Consider the following 16,816-nt stretch of genomic DNA (forward strand, 5'->3'; position numbering starts at 1 on the left):
TTGGATCTGTTCTGAATAGAAAAAATACACAGCATTTTGGTATCTTTATACCAAAATTTAGCCTTTACAAAATCGCCACAGAATCTTAGTCTGAAAGAGATCAATCCTAAATAATTTAGCACCATGCCTGGCACATAGTAAGCGCTATATAAATTTTATTAGTATATGCTGTTGTTGTCGTTAGTCCAACTTTATTATTTTACGGATGAAACCGAGACAAGTTAGAAGATTTGCTCACTCTGGCCCACTGAGCAAGGAACGGAGCCAGAATCTGATTAGAGGGACAGCAATGTTTTTGACTAAAGGAGCACTAAAGGAGGATGTTAATGTTGCAAATTAAGCGGTATTTTTTCCTAAAGGAGAACAACAGGAGGGACCATTCCCCATAGTGATTTTTCTGGATTTGGGGTTGGTTTGTTTGAGCTTGTGTGGGGTTTTTTTGAACACCATTGTCAGTCAGTCTGTTCAGGAGCAGCTCAGCTACCAGCGAGCTTTCCCGGCAGCCACGTCACTGCACTGAGGAGGAGAAAAAAGGGGAGGGAAGCCACAGGAAGAATAGGGGGAGATGGGGTGCTGGGCTTTATGTCTTCGAGGAGGTGACAAAGCACGACTGAAGGAAACGAGAGGAGATAAAATTTAAAAAAAAACGAGCAGAAAATCTAGTTAGCAGAGGAAGGTGGGAGGCCGACGGATAGGAAAAGTAGGACACGGAGGCCGCAAATGTACCCGCCCGGCCTCTAGCCCCACATTAGGCAAACGTCGCAGTCGTCAAGGCAACGACGTCGTGGCGCGTCTGGGTGAAAGGTCAGAGCTGGCATCATCACGGCCTCCTCGCTCGGCTGCGCCTTATCTCCGCCCCTGTAAGACTGTGACTCCCTCTTCACCCCTGAACTCCTTGGGGGGTGCGCCCCACGGCGAGGCTGGGGCGGTGGGCAGAGGAACAGCCGGGCGGGGAGAGCAAGAGGGTGGGCCCAGTGTGTCTCCTCAGCCCGCCTCGGGTCTCGGGGAAGCGCGGCGGCGTCCTGGAGCTCGCTTCGTTGGCGGTGTGTGTGGGCTGTGTCTCCCGGGGATGCTACGGGATGGGGGCGGGGAGCGCTCTCAGCCGGGACCGGAGCGTGGGCGCGGCCTCCCCGGAGGCTGGCGAAGGCGTGGTCAACGCTGCCCTGAAACCTGGCAACGCTTGGACGCGACCAGGGCCTCAGCGAGGTTAAGTCTGTTTGAGCTGTGGAAACGAAGCTCTTTTGGGGGATGGGCCGTAGAATTGGGGATGTTCCAGATCGTGTTGTTCTCAGTGTATTTGTGTATGTCAAGCGAAGTGTGCAGGGTTTCCCCTCCCCCTTCTTCCTCCGCCCTGCAGGTCGTTGCTACCCATGAGGTGAGAGCTCCCAACCCATCGCTAAAATTAAAATTTAAAAATGCAGCCTCCTGGAGTCCTTGGTCCATGCTTCTTCACTGGCATGAGAAGAGGTACGTTCCCTCCCACCCCCATGGAACATACCTTGATCGCTTTTTTACTGAGCAGATGGAGAACCACATTAGTCCTGCCTTTTGGAATCTCCACTAAGCTTAATTTGCGGCCTCTCACCCCGTTCCTTTCATAGATCTTGGTGCATATTTCACTTAAAATAGAACGTGTAAAACTCTTTTCCTAACATAAATATAATTGCTCCAGCTCAAGCGACTCTAGTTTTCATCCCATTGGTTTGCCAAATGCAGATTCATTAATTTGTTTCAACAAGTGTTATTTGTCCAATTATTATTTTCTTGACTTAGTTATTAAGTTTTCAATTTTGTTTGCAAATTTTTCGATAAAGTATTTAAACTGACCTTGCTTTTACAACTTTATTTTCCTCTGAGGAGCCTTCCATTGCAACTATTTATTTGGTTAATAACTTCCTTCAGCTCCTGTTTTTCTGCTTCTGGCTTTTCACATGCCATTTTCTCCATTAAGAATACTCTTTTATTTTTTGCTTTTGGTCCTATCTTTCTTTGAAGGCGTAACTTCAGTCTCTGTTAGTAGGTATATTAAACACCTACCCACTCCAGAACTTTGCTATTTCCAAGGACACAGATAATAAAATGAGATTGATAGTCCCTGCTCTGGAGAACTTTTTACCCTACACGGGGTATATGTAAACAGATAATTAAACACAGTATGTATACAAAACAAAAAGATATTGACTTAGAAGGAGACACTAACTTATCCTATGCTTACAAGGCAGTAAGCAGAGCCTAGATTCAAACTCTTTAATGTCTAATCTGATATCTCTTCTTTTCACTGTTACTATTTTGCTTTCTCTGAACTCACTTATTTTGAAATTCTTGATTTTGTTAACTCCTATAGCATTATTTTCTGTATCAATAATTTGACTTGCACAGCTCTATATTGGGTTTATTTTTTTATTATTCTCAAGTTGCCTAGCACAATACTTACAGTCAATAAACAATAAATATTTGAATTTTATTAAGATGTATGCAACACAGAATTTCAAGTATAAGGACTACTGTTTTAATACTTGAATTGTATTAAATAAATTTGTATTCATCAGCAGTCCATGGTACTTGTTCTTATATAGAATAATTTTTAGAAGCACCAGATCTGTCTCTAGCAATTCTCTAAGGAACATTGAAAAGCAAAGTCTTTCTCATCTTTCAAGGGTCCTGTCCCTATAGGATAAGTTCTGCTCAGCCTCCTTGATCCCCGTTTTGGCATCTGACTGAGACTTGTTCTCACCCACTAAAGTTTGTCCTGCTCCAAGACAGCCCTTTCTTTATCCTCTCCCCCCTCGAATCCAAGCATCCTTTTCTCAAAAAGCAGTATTTTGTAACAAGAAACAACTGTTAGAAGTTGGGAAAACTTGGCTTCTCATTCTAGTACTACCAGTGAGTAACCAGCAGTAATGAGTTTGGACCAGTCATGGAAACTCTGGATCTCATTTGCCTCATCTTCAAAATGACATTGGACCAAATGTTCTAAGTTTTCTTTCAACTCTGTAATTCTTCATTTGAAGTCTTAATCATGATTAGAACAGCCTTTCTAGTTTTTCCAGTTCATACAACTGCCTGTAGCTTAAGTTGTTCCTATCCCATCTTTCCACAGATAATCCGCTTGCCATAAAATTTCTGGGCCTGTTTTGGAATTTTCCCACATTCCATCTAACTAAAGGTTGGAGTCAGCAACCTAATACCTCTTTACTGAAATAATTTCATTAGCATTCTCCTTTTCTCTTGTCTTTTTTTTTTTTTACTTGATTTTTCTTGAGAGTTTTTATTTTCATTAGATTGGGAGATCTATGTTTTCTTTCACAACTTGAATTTTATGGAAATGTTTTGAATAACTTCATGTAATTTCACTTTGCATAACTTTCTTAATTGTGGATAAGAATAAGGGAGAATACCTAAAACTCAAAAATTTTAAAAACAAATGTAAAAGAAAAAAAATTTTGAATGTAACTGGGGAAAATATTAAATAAATAAGTCAGATATAAAATGAAACAACATCATTTTAACTAATATAGCCCTTATGTAATTCCTAAGTCTTAAATGATTAATCAACAGACATTTATTCAACAGTTACCATATGACACATGCTACACCAAACTCTGGGGATACAAAAGAAAATAGTCATAAAGCATAATTTCTGTCCTCATGGAGTGTATATCCTAATGAGGTAGGCAACATATACATACATCCAGAACTTAATGGATAAACTTAGGAAAAAAGGGGCATTAGTGGGTAAGGATCCTGGAAAGACCAGCAGAAGATATTACTTGAGCTGAATCTTAAAGGAAACCAAGCATTTTGAGACATGTAGTAGAGAAGAAAACGGTGTGAACTCCCACTTGTTTCTTTCCTTTCTTTTCCTTTTTTACTTATACCTATATTCAGAATTTGGTTGTTTGTGATTCTCTTCTTTTTCTACTCTACCCACTATCTTAAATCCTCTCCTTTTACATTATTATATTTCTATATTATACCCTTTTGTTCCCCTAATCTTTTCTTCCCTGGCCCTAATACAAATGGTGTTTTTAAGATTTCTGTCTCCTCCCCTCTCCCCAATTAAAAACTTTGCTTCTTCCCTCCTTTCCCCATCTTTTCCCTTTTAAACACAGCTCAATCTGAGCTTCTTTCTTATGTAGTCCTTTCACATTACTTTAACTTACCCGTTTTTCATTTTCTCAAAAGTAATAATTGGAAGTCATTTCTTCTATTAAAGATTCATATTTTTTCTTTGTAGGATGATACTCTGCTTTACAAGATAAACTATTCTTAGTTTTAGGTTTTTCTCTTTGCTTTTCAATACATTTTATTCCTAGTTTTCCTTTCCTTTATAACAATTGCTGCATAATCTTATAAGAGCCTGACTGGTCCTTTGGTCCTTTTTTCTTGCTGCTTAGAATATTTTTTTTCCCTTTTTGAACACTTTTAGGAATTAGTTAATTTTGAATGTGTTAAATTTGAAGTTTTTTTTCAGGCGGTGACCTTGTAGAGATCCTTTCTGTTCCCTAGCTCTGAGTAGTTTTTCTACCCCTAAAATGTGCTAGTTTAATACTTTTTTGGAATCAATGGATTCTTAATTTAACTCTCCTTGTCGTGTTTTTCAGTTCATTTTTAAACAGCAACTCTACCTCATGTGTTCCAATATTTTATCTATATTTGCATTCTAGTATTGTTCTTTCATTGGATTTTGAGTTTTGTTTTCATTGTTCTTTTTATCAAAGTATCTACTAATTTTTTCAACTTCTTGTTGTTCATTTTCCTCTTTAAATTTTTCTTCAAATCCTTTATTTCAGTCTCAATATTTTGTTATATTTCACCTTTCCTCTCTCAGAGTCCTTGTAACTAATTCATATTTTCCCTCCTCAGGTCACACTTTTAATTATTGCTGAATTGTTTTCTTCGTAAATAATTTCTTTTTTTGGAATTTTATCTTGGGAGTGTTGACCCATAGTATGTTTTCATTGTCTTAGGAGTTTTCTTCTATTTCCTTATAGTGTCATCTTCTCTGCTAGAGATGACCTGCAAAAGGTCAGTCTCTTATCTATTTCTTTTGAACTTTCCTTTTCCTCAGTTTCTGGAGTTACTATTCAGATTCCTCAGTGCTGGACCCAGGATAGAAATGGATAAATTCAAGAAACCATTTCTTTCAAGTCTTGGAGTAGGTCAGCTAGCAAAACTAGTTCATAATAGTTTCTTAGCCATTTGTGCTTTAGCATTCTTGTGATGGGGTTCGGCACAGGGCAGAAAGGTGTGGGAACCCCTTCTGATCAGCGCAGATCCTTAAAGAATTTACAAACCCAAAAAGTTAGACTGACAAAAAGAAGTTTATTGTTGGCACTGAGAAGTCAGCCTTTGCTAGGAAAACTGACTTCCTTAAGGGTAAGGTCCTGACAAAGATAAAGTTCCTAGCAGAGAAATCATGGCAGAGAGAAATAAACAAGGGGTATAGAGAAATCCTGGCAGAGAGATAAAAAGGGGTTTAATGCTGAAAAGAGAATATCTTCTCATTGGGCAGGAGGTCCTTGAAGGCAGCTATGCCAAGGAGAAAGTGAGAGGGAGGGGGGGGGAGGTTTTTTGGCATGGCATGTTCCTGTTTTGGCCCTCTGCAAAGAATTGAGTGAGCAGATGCCCACTTTATCTTGACTGGGGGCTAGGGGCAGCTCTAGCTGAAATCAGGCTGAAATAGAGATCTTCAAATTGAATAGAAATTTTCCAATTGAATGAGTAGTCCTAGACTAATCTTCAACTCAATAGAGGGTATAATCAGTAATGAGTGTTGTCAATGGGGGGGAGGGGGAGAAAGGGGGTGAGATGTGTGTGCTGGTCTCCTCAGGATAACAGAATGAAACTACTTATCTTGATTCCCTGGGGGGCAGATCCCTCCCAGAGGCAAGGACTCAAGAAGAATCTCTCTCCAAGGAGTTTCCCAAGTGCTCCACCTCATGGCTCCCCACCAAAGTCAGAGAGAGACAGTTTCAGGGATCCCACATCATTTCATCTGGAACTCAAAGACAGAGACTATGGTCCAGATTGGGAGGCTAAGCCTGAGATCCTTTTGTTTGTGGCCTGTCTCCAATACATAATACTAGACTGGCATTCTATATGGGAGCAGAACTTTTTCCATCAGAGCCTCAGATGGTGTGATTAAGCTTTGGCCCTCTCCCTGCTGCAGTCCTGAATGGATTCTAAAAGCCAAGGTTTCCATAAAAGACTTTCCTTTTGCATGGAGTGGTCTTCTAAATATTGATTTAAATCTAGAGCTCATTATGTGGTCCTCAGTTTTGACTTTTTTTAGAGGAGTGTTGAGTACCTCAGTGATATTTCTCTCACTTTCATTTGATTAATTTGAAGATATTGTTGGGTTTTAAGTAACTGAAGGAGCTGGGCAGAAGTTTCCCTTAATCCATTGTTTCCTTTCCAACCTTATCTTTAACCCTATAGAAAATACTTAGATTCTGGTTTCATTTTTTAAATCGATTTGGAAGAACTATTAATTTAACATTTCTTAAGGATAGTTATGCTATCTTTGAACTAGCATAGAAGTTTGCATTTTTAATAGTATTTTAGCATTTGACATTATATTATGGATGTTTGTGTGTGTGTGTGTGTGTGTGTGTGTGTGTGTGTGTGTGAGTCCTATCACCCACTGGACTTGGGAGCTTTATGAGGAAAGATATAAAATCTTTTTTATCTCTGTATTCCTCATAGCACTTAGAATGTTACTTTGCACATGGTAGGTATTCAGTATATACTTGTTGGATGTGTAAATGTATAGGGTAGAAAAAAGGGGAGAGATGTTAGAGGTCTTGTAGATATAAAAACAAAATTGATGACTGATTGGATATAGATAAAGGAGGTCCTCAACATAAAGCATATTTATTCATATAATTTCCTCTGCCTTCCCTTATTACCCCCTGAATTAGAAAAAGAAAGAAGACTTCTATAGGTATCTATGTTCTGTTTTTTTTTCTGGTAAATTTTACTAAAGAAAAATAACCAATAAGTTGTCATTCCAAGCATTTATTAAGAGTCTCCTATGTGCTAGGCACTGTATTAGGCATGGAGGGTACAAATATAAAAAATGAAACAATGTTTGCCCCTCCAAGTAGAAAGATGTATCAAGAGAAATAGACTCACAGAAGCTTTTCTAAACTTTCTCTTTCCTCCTCAAGGCCCAAACCTTTCCTTAACACCTCTCTTATAACTGAGGACCTTACCTCTTACTATATAAAGTCTCTGAAAGGGGTCTTTCTGGCCAAGCTTAATGTGTGGGCTTAATTTCTCCCCTTTCCTGTCTTCCTCCAACTCATTGCCCCATCATACCTTTCCTTTAGTCTCTAACCTCTCCCTATGTATTGGTGCCTCCCCTGCTGCCTTGATATGTCTAAAATCTTTCTCTTATTTGAAAAAATTACTAGATTTTGCTGTCCCTCCTAGCTATCATCCTGTAACTCTCCTTTCCTTGAGAAGGCCATTCACTACCTCTGCTTATTTTTCTTCCTTTTCTAAACTGCCTGAAATTTGATTTCTGGCCTCATCATTCAATTGAAACTGTTGTCTCCCAAGTTGCTGATGATCTCTTAATTGCCAGATCTGTTTGTCTTTTTTCATCTCATCATTCTTTTTATCTGTTTTGTTTGACACTAATGACTGTCTTCATTTAGTTTTCTGTATGTCATAACTTCTCTGTCTTTTCATCCATATCGTGTTCCCTAACTATGAGTATTGCCTAAGGTTGTTTTGATCCAAGTCCTCCTTTCTCTCTCAGGAATTCTTAACTTAGAATCCATCAACTTGATTTTTAAAAGTATTTTTGAACTATATTTCAGAGTTATTGGTTTTCATTATAATCCCTTGTATTTATTTTTAACTATTTAAAAATTCATGACAAAAAGTTAATAGTCTCTCTTTTTCTGTCAGAAGAAGAGAAGAAAAGAGAAAGGGCATAATAAGAATTTATGTAGGGTACTGTGTTAGCAGAGTAGCTCTTTACAAATGTCTCATTTGATCTTCAAATCAACCCTGCAAGCAAAGTGCTGTTTTTATTCTCATATAATCCTTGAGGGAGACTGAGGCAGGGGGTAGGTCAGGAAAAAAAAAGAGAACTAAGGACAAAGTTTTAGAGACTATGTGGAAAAGACAAGTATAGAAGGAAGAAAAATCAAAGAAAAAAGGGAAAGAATATTAGAGGGAGGAGGAGAAAAAACAATATATAAAGGAGATAGAAGGTACAGCTAGAATTTGTTGTGAAAACTTTTAATTCCTATCTAAATTTCTTTAAATTTAATTATGTGTAAATTGGCAAGCATTTGTTTTTCTGATTTTTTTTTTTTTTTTTGTCCTCACCCAAATGAACAACAAAAAAAGAAAAAAAAAATCCTGGAGCATGGTTAAGCAAAGCCAATTTAATTATATCCACAAAATGTATCTGCATTTTAAGTTAATTAATTAAATTCAGGAGGGTTAGCATACTTCAACATCTTTGGAATTGGAGTTTGTAATTGCATTGATAAGAGTTCTGAAGTATTTAAAGTTTTAATTTGTAATATTTTTATTATATAAATTGCTATTTTTCTGCTCATGTCATTTATCAGTTAATAAACCTAGGTTTCTCTGAATTGTCCATTTTATCATTTATGAGTCAATAACATTCAAATATCATAATTTAGTTATACATTCTGTAGTAGGAACATCCACTTAATTTCTAGCTTATGCTTACCATGAAAAAACTAAATAGTAATCCCAGTAGTGGTAATCACTGGGTTAAAGGATATGCAAAGTTTAGTGGCATAATTCCAAATAACTTTACAGAATGGCTGGTCTAACAATTTATAATTAACCCAACAGTTAATTAGTCTGTCTGTTTTTCTGAAGCCCCCTACATTTGTCATTTTATCATCTCTGCTAGTCTACTAGGTATGAGAAAGTACCTCAAAGTTGCCTTAATTAAATTTTTTCTAATACCAGTTTTGAACATTTTATGATTATAGATATTTTGGATTTTTTTTTCTTGAGAAATGCCTGTTGATATTCTCCAGTTATCATTTGGGGAATGACTTTTGTTCTCATAAATGGAATCAATTCCTTATGTAGTTTATATATGAGGCCTTTATTGCAGATATTTTTCAAGTTACCCGTTTCCCTTCAAAAGTTAGGTAGTTTGGTTTTGTTTGTGCAAAAACTTTTAAATTTTAATCAAAATTGTCATTTTTCTTTGATCCTTTAATTGTCCATTTATCTATGGATCCAAAAGAACATTTCTTCCTTAATCTTCTAATTTGCTTAAGATGTTACCATTTTGTCTGTCATGTATACATTGAAGTTTATTTTGGTAAAGAATGTGATAGTGATTTATACCTAATTTCTTCCAGTTTATTTCCCATTTTTCTAAGCAGTTTTTGCAAATACTTAGTTTACCCTAATAATGAAGGTCTTGGAGTACATTGAATATGAAAATTCTGTGTTCAAATATTTGCTTATGTCATATACTTAATTTCTCCATTGAACACCTTATTTAAAATTTTTTTTCAAAATTCAAATTTCCATATTAGTCATATCTGAAAATATATGTCTGTTTCTACATTTTAAATTCATCATTTCAATCAGGAAATGAGTAAGTTCCTTTTCATTCCTTTGGTTTCATGATTTATCATTGCATTGATCACAGTTTAGTCTTTTAACGATTTTTCTCTGTGATGTTATTATATAAATTGTTCTCTCAGTTGTTTTACTCACTCTGCTCTGCATCAGGTTCATAAATATCTTCCTAATTTTCTATGAAATTGTTCATTTTATCATTTTTTATGATATGATTATATCCTATTACATTCATATACCACAACTGTTTAGCTCTTTCCTAATTAGAGAATACTCGCTACTTTAGTTTCCAATTTTGTGCTCCTATGAAAAGTGGATATGGCCTTCCTTTAAATCTTTTTGATGTTTTGTGGATTCCAGTGCAACACTTGGTTTGTCTAGCTATCCTCCCTCCCACTTCCTATATGATTATCACACCTCTTTTTTAAGTTTTATATTTCCTGATCCCCCTCATACCACTTCTTTTTCATAGTGCACCACTAGAAATATGTTGCAGCTGATTTAGACCTCACATGCTTCTCTCTATTCTCCTTTGAGTTACAAACCACTCTGATTCTTCAGCATAGTACTCCAAGATTTGTAGCCATAGAGCATCACCAGGAAAACATTTGTAGATTAAAAAAAAAATTTAGATATTAAATCACTTACTTTAGTACACTCTGAAATGATAAATATTATTAGAAAAATATATACCAATAAAAATTTAATTACTTTTAAAATTACAATTATGAAATTTTCAAATATTGACCTTTTTTTTCCCCCCTCAGATTGAGTTCCATGTGACTGGGAAGATGAGACTTTCACTATTTTTCTAAGTGAAAAGAATGGGTCCAGATGTACCTTTGCTGAATGATTACAAAAAAGACTTCTTTCTGAAGCGTTTTCCACAAACAGTTCTTGGAGGTCCTCGATTCAAATTAGGCTATTGTGCCCCTCCTTACATATATATTAATCAAATAATTCTTTTCCTGATACCATGGGTCTTGGGAGGAATAGGAACACTTTTGTACCAATTAGACATTCTGAAAGACTATCATACTGCAGCTCTTTCAGGTGGATTAATGCTTTTTGTTGCATTTGTCATCCAAATGACAAGTTTATACGCAAGAAAGAAATCAGTGACTGTAGAACGAATACTGAATCCGGATACCTTGACAGATGAAGATGAATATGAATCTTCAGGTTGTGCAGATGCTGAAACAATCAAGTTTATAATTCCAGGAAAGAAGTATATAGTCAACACTGTTTTCCATTCTGTACTTGCTGGAGTCACTTGTGGACTTGGAACATGGTATCTGCTTCCCAACAGAATAACCTTATTATACAGTAATATAGGAGGCACTGTTGTGATATTTATCTTTGGATGGCTGACAGTATGCATAGGAGAATATTCATTAATCATAAATACAGCCACTGAGACTGCTACTTTCCAAACGCTTGACACTTATGAATTTACAGCTCTCATGAGGCCTCTTTATATTATTTTCTTTATTGCTGTGGATCTTGCACACAGGTAAAAAAAAAAACTATAATTTCTTTTGTGCCATCAGTTGCTTTAGGCAGATAGTATAAATTATAAAATAACTTTCCTAAAGAGAAAATTTTAAAGTAATAATTCAAAAACCTTTATATGACCATAAAATTAGGTTGTAGACTAACTAAAAACCATTAAAGTATAAAACCGGTCTTGAATAAAGAAATATGCTAGAATTAAAGCAGTTATCCATGTAATCATGGAAGAAGGGAAAAAAGTTTTTTCATGATTTGATTGTTTCAAACTTTTTACTCGCCTCAATAAGGTGATTAAAATCTGTAAGAGTTAATAATGTCATTTTAAAATGAAAAGATGAATTTTTATTTTGGTTGGAATTTTTCTTAAACAATAGATTTTTTCAGTATGTCTCTCTGAATGACTCCCTTTGCTCCCATTGGACATAATTGTGTTTTTTTAAATCCCTTAATATATTGATGCATAGTATGGCAAAATATTCCTACATTAGCCATGTCCAAAAATGTACGCTCCTTTTTGACTTGTTAAAGTCATCACCTTTCCGTCAGGAGATGAGTGAAGTGTTTTATCTTCATGGTTTTGGACTTATATTTTATTGGTCAGGGCTTTTTAAAGTCTTTCATTGTTGTTTTTCTCAATAATATTAACATTGTAGTATTCTAATTCTGCTCACTTTTCTTTGTACCAGTTCTTAAAAATCTTATTTTCCTCTGAAATTGTCCATTTCATCATTTCTTGAGGCACAATAATATCCTATTACATTCATATACCACAATTTGTTGAGCTGTTCCCCAATAGGAAGTTGTCCTTGTATGTAGTTTCCAACTTTTGCCTCCCATGAAAAAAACTTATAAATATTTGTGTCCATATAGATCCTTTTTCTCTTTCTTGGATTTCTTAGGACCATAGGCCTAGTAATGGCATAATTGGGGTCAAAGGGCTTGCAGAGTTTGGCAGTTTTCTCATTTTAGTTCTAGATTGACAGTCCAGTAACAGCCCATCAATATACCTGTTTTTTTTAGAGCCCCCCCCAACCTTTGTCATTTTCCTTTTTTATAATCTTTGCCAGTTATGGTAATGGGATAGTACTTCAAAATTGCTTTAATTCCATGTCTCTTAATTATTAGTGATATAAAACTTATTGTTGTGTGGTAGTTTGATGGTTTTAATTTCTTTGAAAACTTCCCATTCATAACTTTTTAACCATTTATCTATTAAGGAATAGTTTTTAATCTCATAAATTTGAATTAATTACTTATATATCTTACAAATGAGACCTTTATCAGAGAAACGTGTTACAAAGATTTTTTTGCTGTTACTTGTTTCCTTTCAGATTTTTACTAGATCAGAATTTTGGGTACAAAATATTTTTAATTTTAAATAGTCAAAACTGTCCATTTCATTTTGTGTGATTCTTTCTGGCTATATTTTTGTTTTAAAAATATTCTGTGTATGATATTTTCATAAATAATGTTTTTAAATAGATGAAATTTAAAATTGATAATGTAATTAATTAATACCAATTTGTAAAAGAGTTACACATGAATCTTTTGATGAAATTAGCTCTAATACAAAAAAATGTGCTTAGTCCCTATAATTTGTACGGAAAATTTACTAAACGATAATTATTTTTGCTTGTTCTCCCCTTAGCTTGACTCTTATTTCTCTTTTCTATAGATTGCAGCTTTCTGTTCTCCAGGTTCGTATCCAGGTAGAATTATAACAGGCATTTATATATATTTTAGTCAGTAAAATAAAACTGACTAACTCCTAGTATTTTTCATTTTTTTTAATATAGTCACTCTAGTTATACTACATATGAACAATACTGACTATAGCATTTTATAGTCTTAACACCAATTATAATGTGTTAATGACTTTAGAAGAAAGCATGTTTACATGGTGGTCTCTTTTCTGGTGCTATAATTTGCAAAGTTAATCAGATAGATTGTACTTGAATACTCCTTTTAAAAAGTTGTGAAGAAATGGTGTTTTAACATATATTTATATATATCTATATCTATATATATATATATAGATATAGATATATATAGATATATAGATATATATATATATACCCCTTTAACAAAAAGAAAGGTTGTTTTTTCTTTTATAGAGGTTTTCTTTCCAGAATCATATTTTACAAAATAGTTTTTTTTTCTTCTTCAACCTATAACCCATTCCTTGTTTTAAAATAGTCATTGGAAACCTGATGATATATATCTTGATTTTCATTTGAAAGATCAGCTCCCTGAATAACATCCAGCAGAGATTTAGTGAAAGAAAAGTATAACATGATTACTATTTTTCATGCCTTTTGCATATTATTTATTCTTAACCTAATATTAAGATAATTTTTTTTGCTAAAAACCTGACTGGATTTAATAGCTAATGTACCTTTTATTAAAATAATGTTTTGTTTTAACATATTTCTTTAAGAGAAAAAATGTTCCAAGAAAATCATAAAATACTTCCTCTACTATCTGTGTCAGTAGAAAGTAAAAATTAGCATAAATGTTGGTCATTTCTGTTTAGTTAATTAAGAAGAATTATGGGAAACTATTAAAAATGATTTTATGAGAGTATTTATTAATCAATATTTAAATAGATAAAGAATTTGCACATATCTCTTCAATTGAATGTTGTTTTCTGAGACATTATCTCTTAAGATTTGATTATAGGACATCTGAAAAGCCAAAACAAATAATATTCCATCTCTTTTTAAGATATAAGTGATTACTCTGATTTTAATAATACTTTATTGTCATCTTGTTTAATCATCTTAATTAGCAAGAACTAAATATTTTTATCATCTTAAGTTCATTGTTTTAAAGAATACCAAATTTTTTTTTCATCTTAAGTTAATTCTGTTATTTTTCCATTGGCATATAAATATTATATATTTTTCCTTAAGTAGGTCTGCAGGTTGTTTCATTTATATTTACGTAGCATTTTGAGATTTACAAAGTCCTTTTTTTTTTTTCCCTCACAACAATAAAAAAAATAGGAAGTACATGCTTCATTATCCTTTTTTTACAGATGAAGTAACCAAACCCCAAGCAGCTAATTGGCTTAACCAAGGCCTAACAGCCAGTGAAGCAAGTTTCCTTATTCCAGATCTAATATTCTTTCTACTTCATGTGACCCAGTTTGATACTTTTCCACAAGGTTAACAAATTTTCCCTTCCCAAAACATTATCAGAAATATTTTCTTGAGCGAATAAAAATAAAAACAAATGTTTTCCCAATTAAAAAGAGAAAAAAGATAACATCACAAATACAAATTATAATACAACTGAATTTCCTACCACAATAGACTTAATTCATTTTTGATTAGTCACAAAATTAAAACTGCTTCCACACACAGAGATGATCTTACCATGCCATCATTGGATATTTTTTCCCTTTGGTCTTAATATAAATAACATTGAATTAAGTCATAATATATGTAGATATATATATATCTATATATATATCACATGTCATGTTCTGTGCGTGTGTGTGTATAGGTATAAATATACCAGGTATATCTATACCTATACATACACATATACACACACACGCACAGAACATGACATTTTAAATAGAATGGCTTTGAACAATATAATTTTTTTTTTCCTACACAACTATGGCCTTTCCATTGACTTGTTTTAGATAATGTGATTGCTTTTTGTGACTAAAATGTTTTCTTCTAAGAACTAAATGAAATTGGTTTTTTAAAAGTTAGCACTGATGACTACACTCAAATTGCTTTCCTTTTTCAAGAGGGAAGGGAAGGAGGCAGAAAAGTTGGAATTCAAAACTTTAAAGAGCAAATATTAAAAATATTTGTTTACATTTTTTAAAAAATTGAACACCCACTCCCAAAAGATTTAAATTACAACTGTAGTAACTATTGACAAATAATTTAGCATTATACTGCTAACTTTAAGGTCGTTTTTCCTTTGTTTAAAAAATATAAAGGATATGCATTCTCCTATTTCAGAGGAGGTGTTTTAATACCTGTACAGTACATTCTCTCTTCTTTTCCTATCTCCATTCCTCCTTCCTTCCATCTGTCTGTCTCTCTCTTTCTCTGCTTTTAATGAATTTATTTCTATAATTTCTGTGTTCTTCAGTAGTAGAGTTAGTAGTGTTATCTTGACTTTTATTCATTGAGCTCAAGGTCTTCAAAACTCTGCTTGTGGCTCTCTTTTCATGTTAGAAAACTAAAGGTAAAGGATCTCTTGTATTTATTAGCATCTTTGTCTCTGAATTGAACTCAGTTAATTGACTTTAAGGGTATTCATTCATGAATAATTCATATTAAGATTATTTATCCTTAAATATTTGAATTGTGCTATCTATATAGATTTGAGAAAGAACTGGCTACTGTATTTGGGTTTCTTTTTCTAAAAGCCTTCATAATGTACCTTGGTATAAGAGATCATCAAAAGATTGAAAGTCAGGACCTGAGTTCTAATTCTAGCTCTGCAATTTACTGGTTCTGTGACTTCAATTAATATTGTAAGCTCCTTGAAGTCAGGGACTGACTGTCTTTTGCCTCTTTTTGTATTCCTAGTCCTTAATATAGTGCCAGTTCCACAGTAGCTGCTTTAAAAATATTTATCAAATGAATGAATGACCAATTCAGTAATCTTGTCATCAAAGTCTCTTTTATAAAATGAGAAGGTTGGAATAGATAGTTCCAGATCAATTCAATTTAACCAGTGTCAACTATATTCTGGATACTGTAATGGAGATAGAAGAAAAATTAAAACCATTCTTACCTTCAAGGAACTTATATTCTGCTGAAATATCATGTAATAACTTATTTTGGTATAATTTTTAATTTTTTGTAGGTTTACAGTTAATTTGCCAGCTATAGAGCAAATCAATCAAATTTTGCACATCTTCTTTATATTTTTGCCCATTCTATGGGCAATGGGGACTCTGCCCCCACCCGATGCACTTTTTCTGTGGGGAATGGAGCAGGTTTTGGAGTTTGTCCTTGGAGGTTCACCTATGTCAAGCCACCTAAGGTAAATTTTTTTTTGGAAAATGTTGGAAAAGCTGTAACATTTTTCTTTTTTAAAAAATTTTATTAATGCTTTTTGCTTTTATGTTGCATTTATTTCCAAATAAATGTGAATCTTCTTTTGTAACAAAAGTTACAGAAATCTTTTTTTTTCTTTTCTTCACAGGTTAATAGTAATGTTTCTTGTTTCTGCTGGAACAGCTATAGCATCCTATTTCATTCCCAGCACTATTGGTGTGGTACTTTTCATGACTGGATTTGGATTCTTACTAAGTCTTAATCTAAGTGTGATTGGTCATTCTGTGCTTGCAAGCAAAATCAGACAGAGAGCACCAGACAAATATAAGACTCTACATAATAGTTCAGAAAAACAGTTTGGGTGGTGGGATTATCTTTTTTATTTCATTTTACTAGTTTTAGCACTAGTTGAAGCTAGTCTTCTGCATATCTTTGTTGGTTTTTCAGCCTTTTCTAGAACCAGCCCCCAGACTATTGTTAGTTATATTCTGATGGTACTATTTATAGTAACGTGGCTGCTTAGGGAAATTCAAAGTGTATATATATTTGGAATTTTCCGAAATCCTTTCTATCCAAAGGATACAAGAACTGTGACTGTCTTCTTGGAGAAGCAAACAAGACTTGTGAAAGTTGGTGTTGTCAGACGAATATTGCTAACTCTAGGTAGGAAAATC

General features: G+C 34.1%; 1 protein-coding gene across 4 annotated transcripts in view; it reads left to right on the top strand.

The window, feature by feature from the left end:
- Positions 1-798: 798 nt before the first annotated feature.
- The window catches only part of PCNX4 (pecanex 4), a 51,183-nt gene continuing 35,165 nt past the window's right edge, over positions 799-16,816 (top strand). The window contains exons 1-4 of one of the 4 annotated variants that reach the window (XM_031952680.1): positions 799-860; positions 10,365-11,110; positions 15,949-16,128; positions 16,291-16,805. In XM_031952680.1, coding sequence (XP_031808540.1) covers positions 10,422-11,110; positions 15,949-16,128; positions 16,291-16,805 — 1,384 coding nt within the window. In that variant the 5' untranslated portion in view covers positions 799-860; positions 10,365-10,421. Of the gene's footprint in view, positions 1,468-10,364; positions 11,111-15,948; positions 16,129-16,290; positions 16,806-16,816 lie in introns of all 4 variants that reach the window. The other 3 variants (XR_004232030.1, XM_031952679.1, XM_012541004.3) reach the window with 3 other exon arrangements.

This window comes from Sarcophilus harrisii, chromosome 2 (genome assembly GCF_902635505.1).
Source record: "Sarcophilus harrisii chromosome 2, mSarHar1.11, whole genome shotgun sequence".
Classification (NCBI taxonomy): Eukaryota; Metazoa; Chordata; class Mammalia; order Dasyuromorphia; family Dasyuridae; genus Sarcophilus; species Sarcophilus harrisii.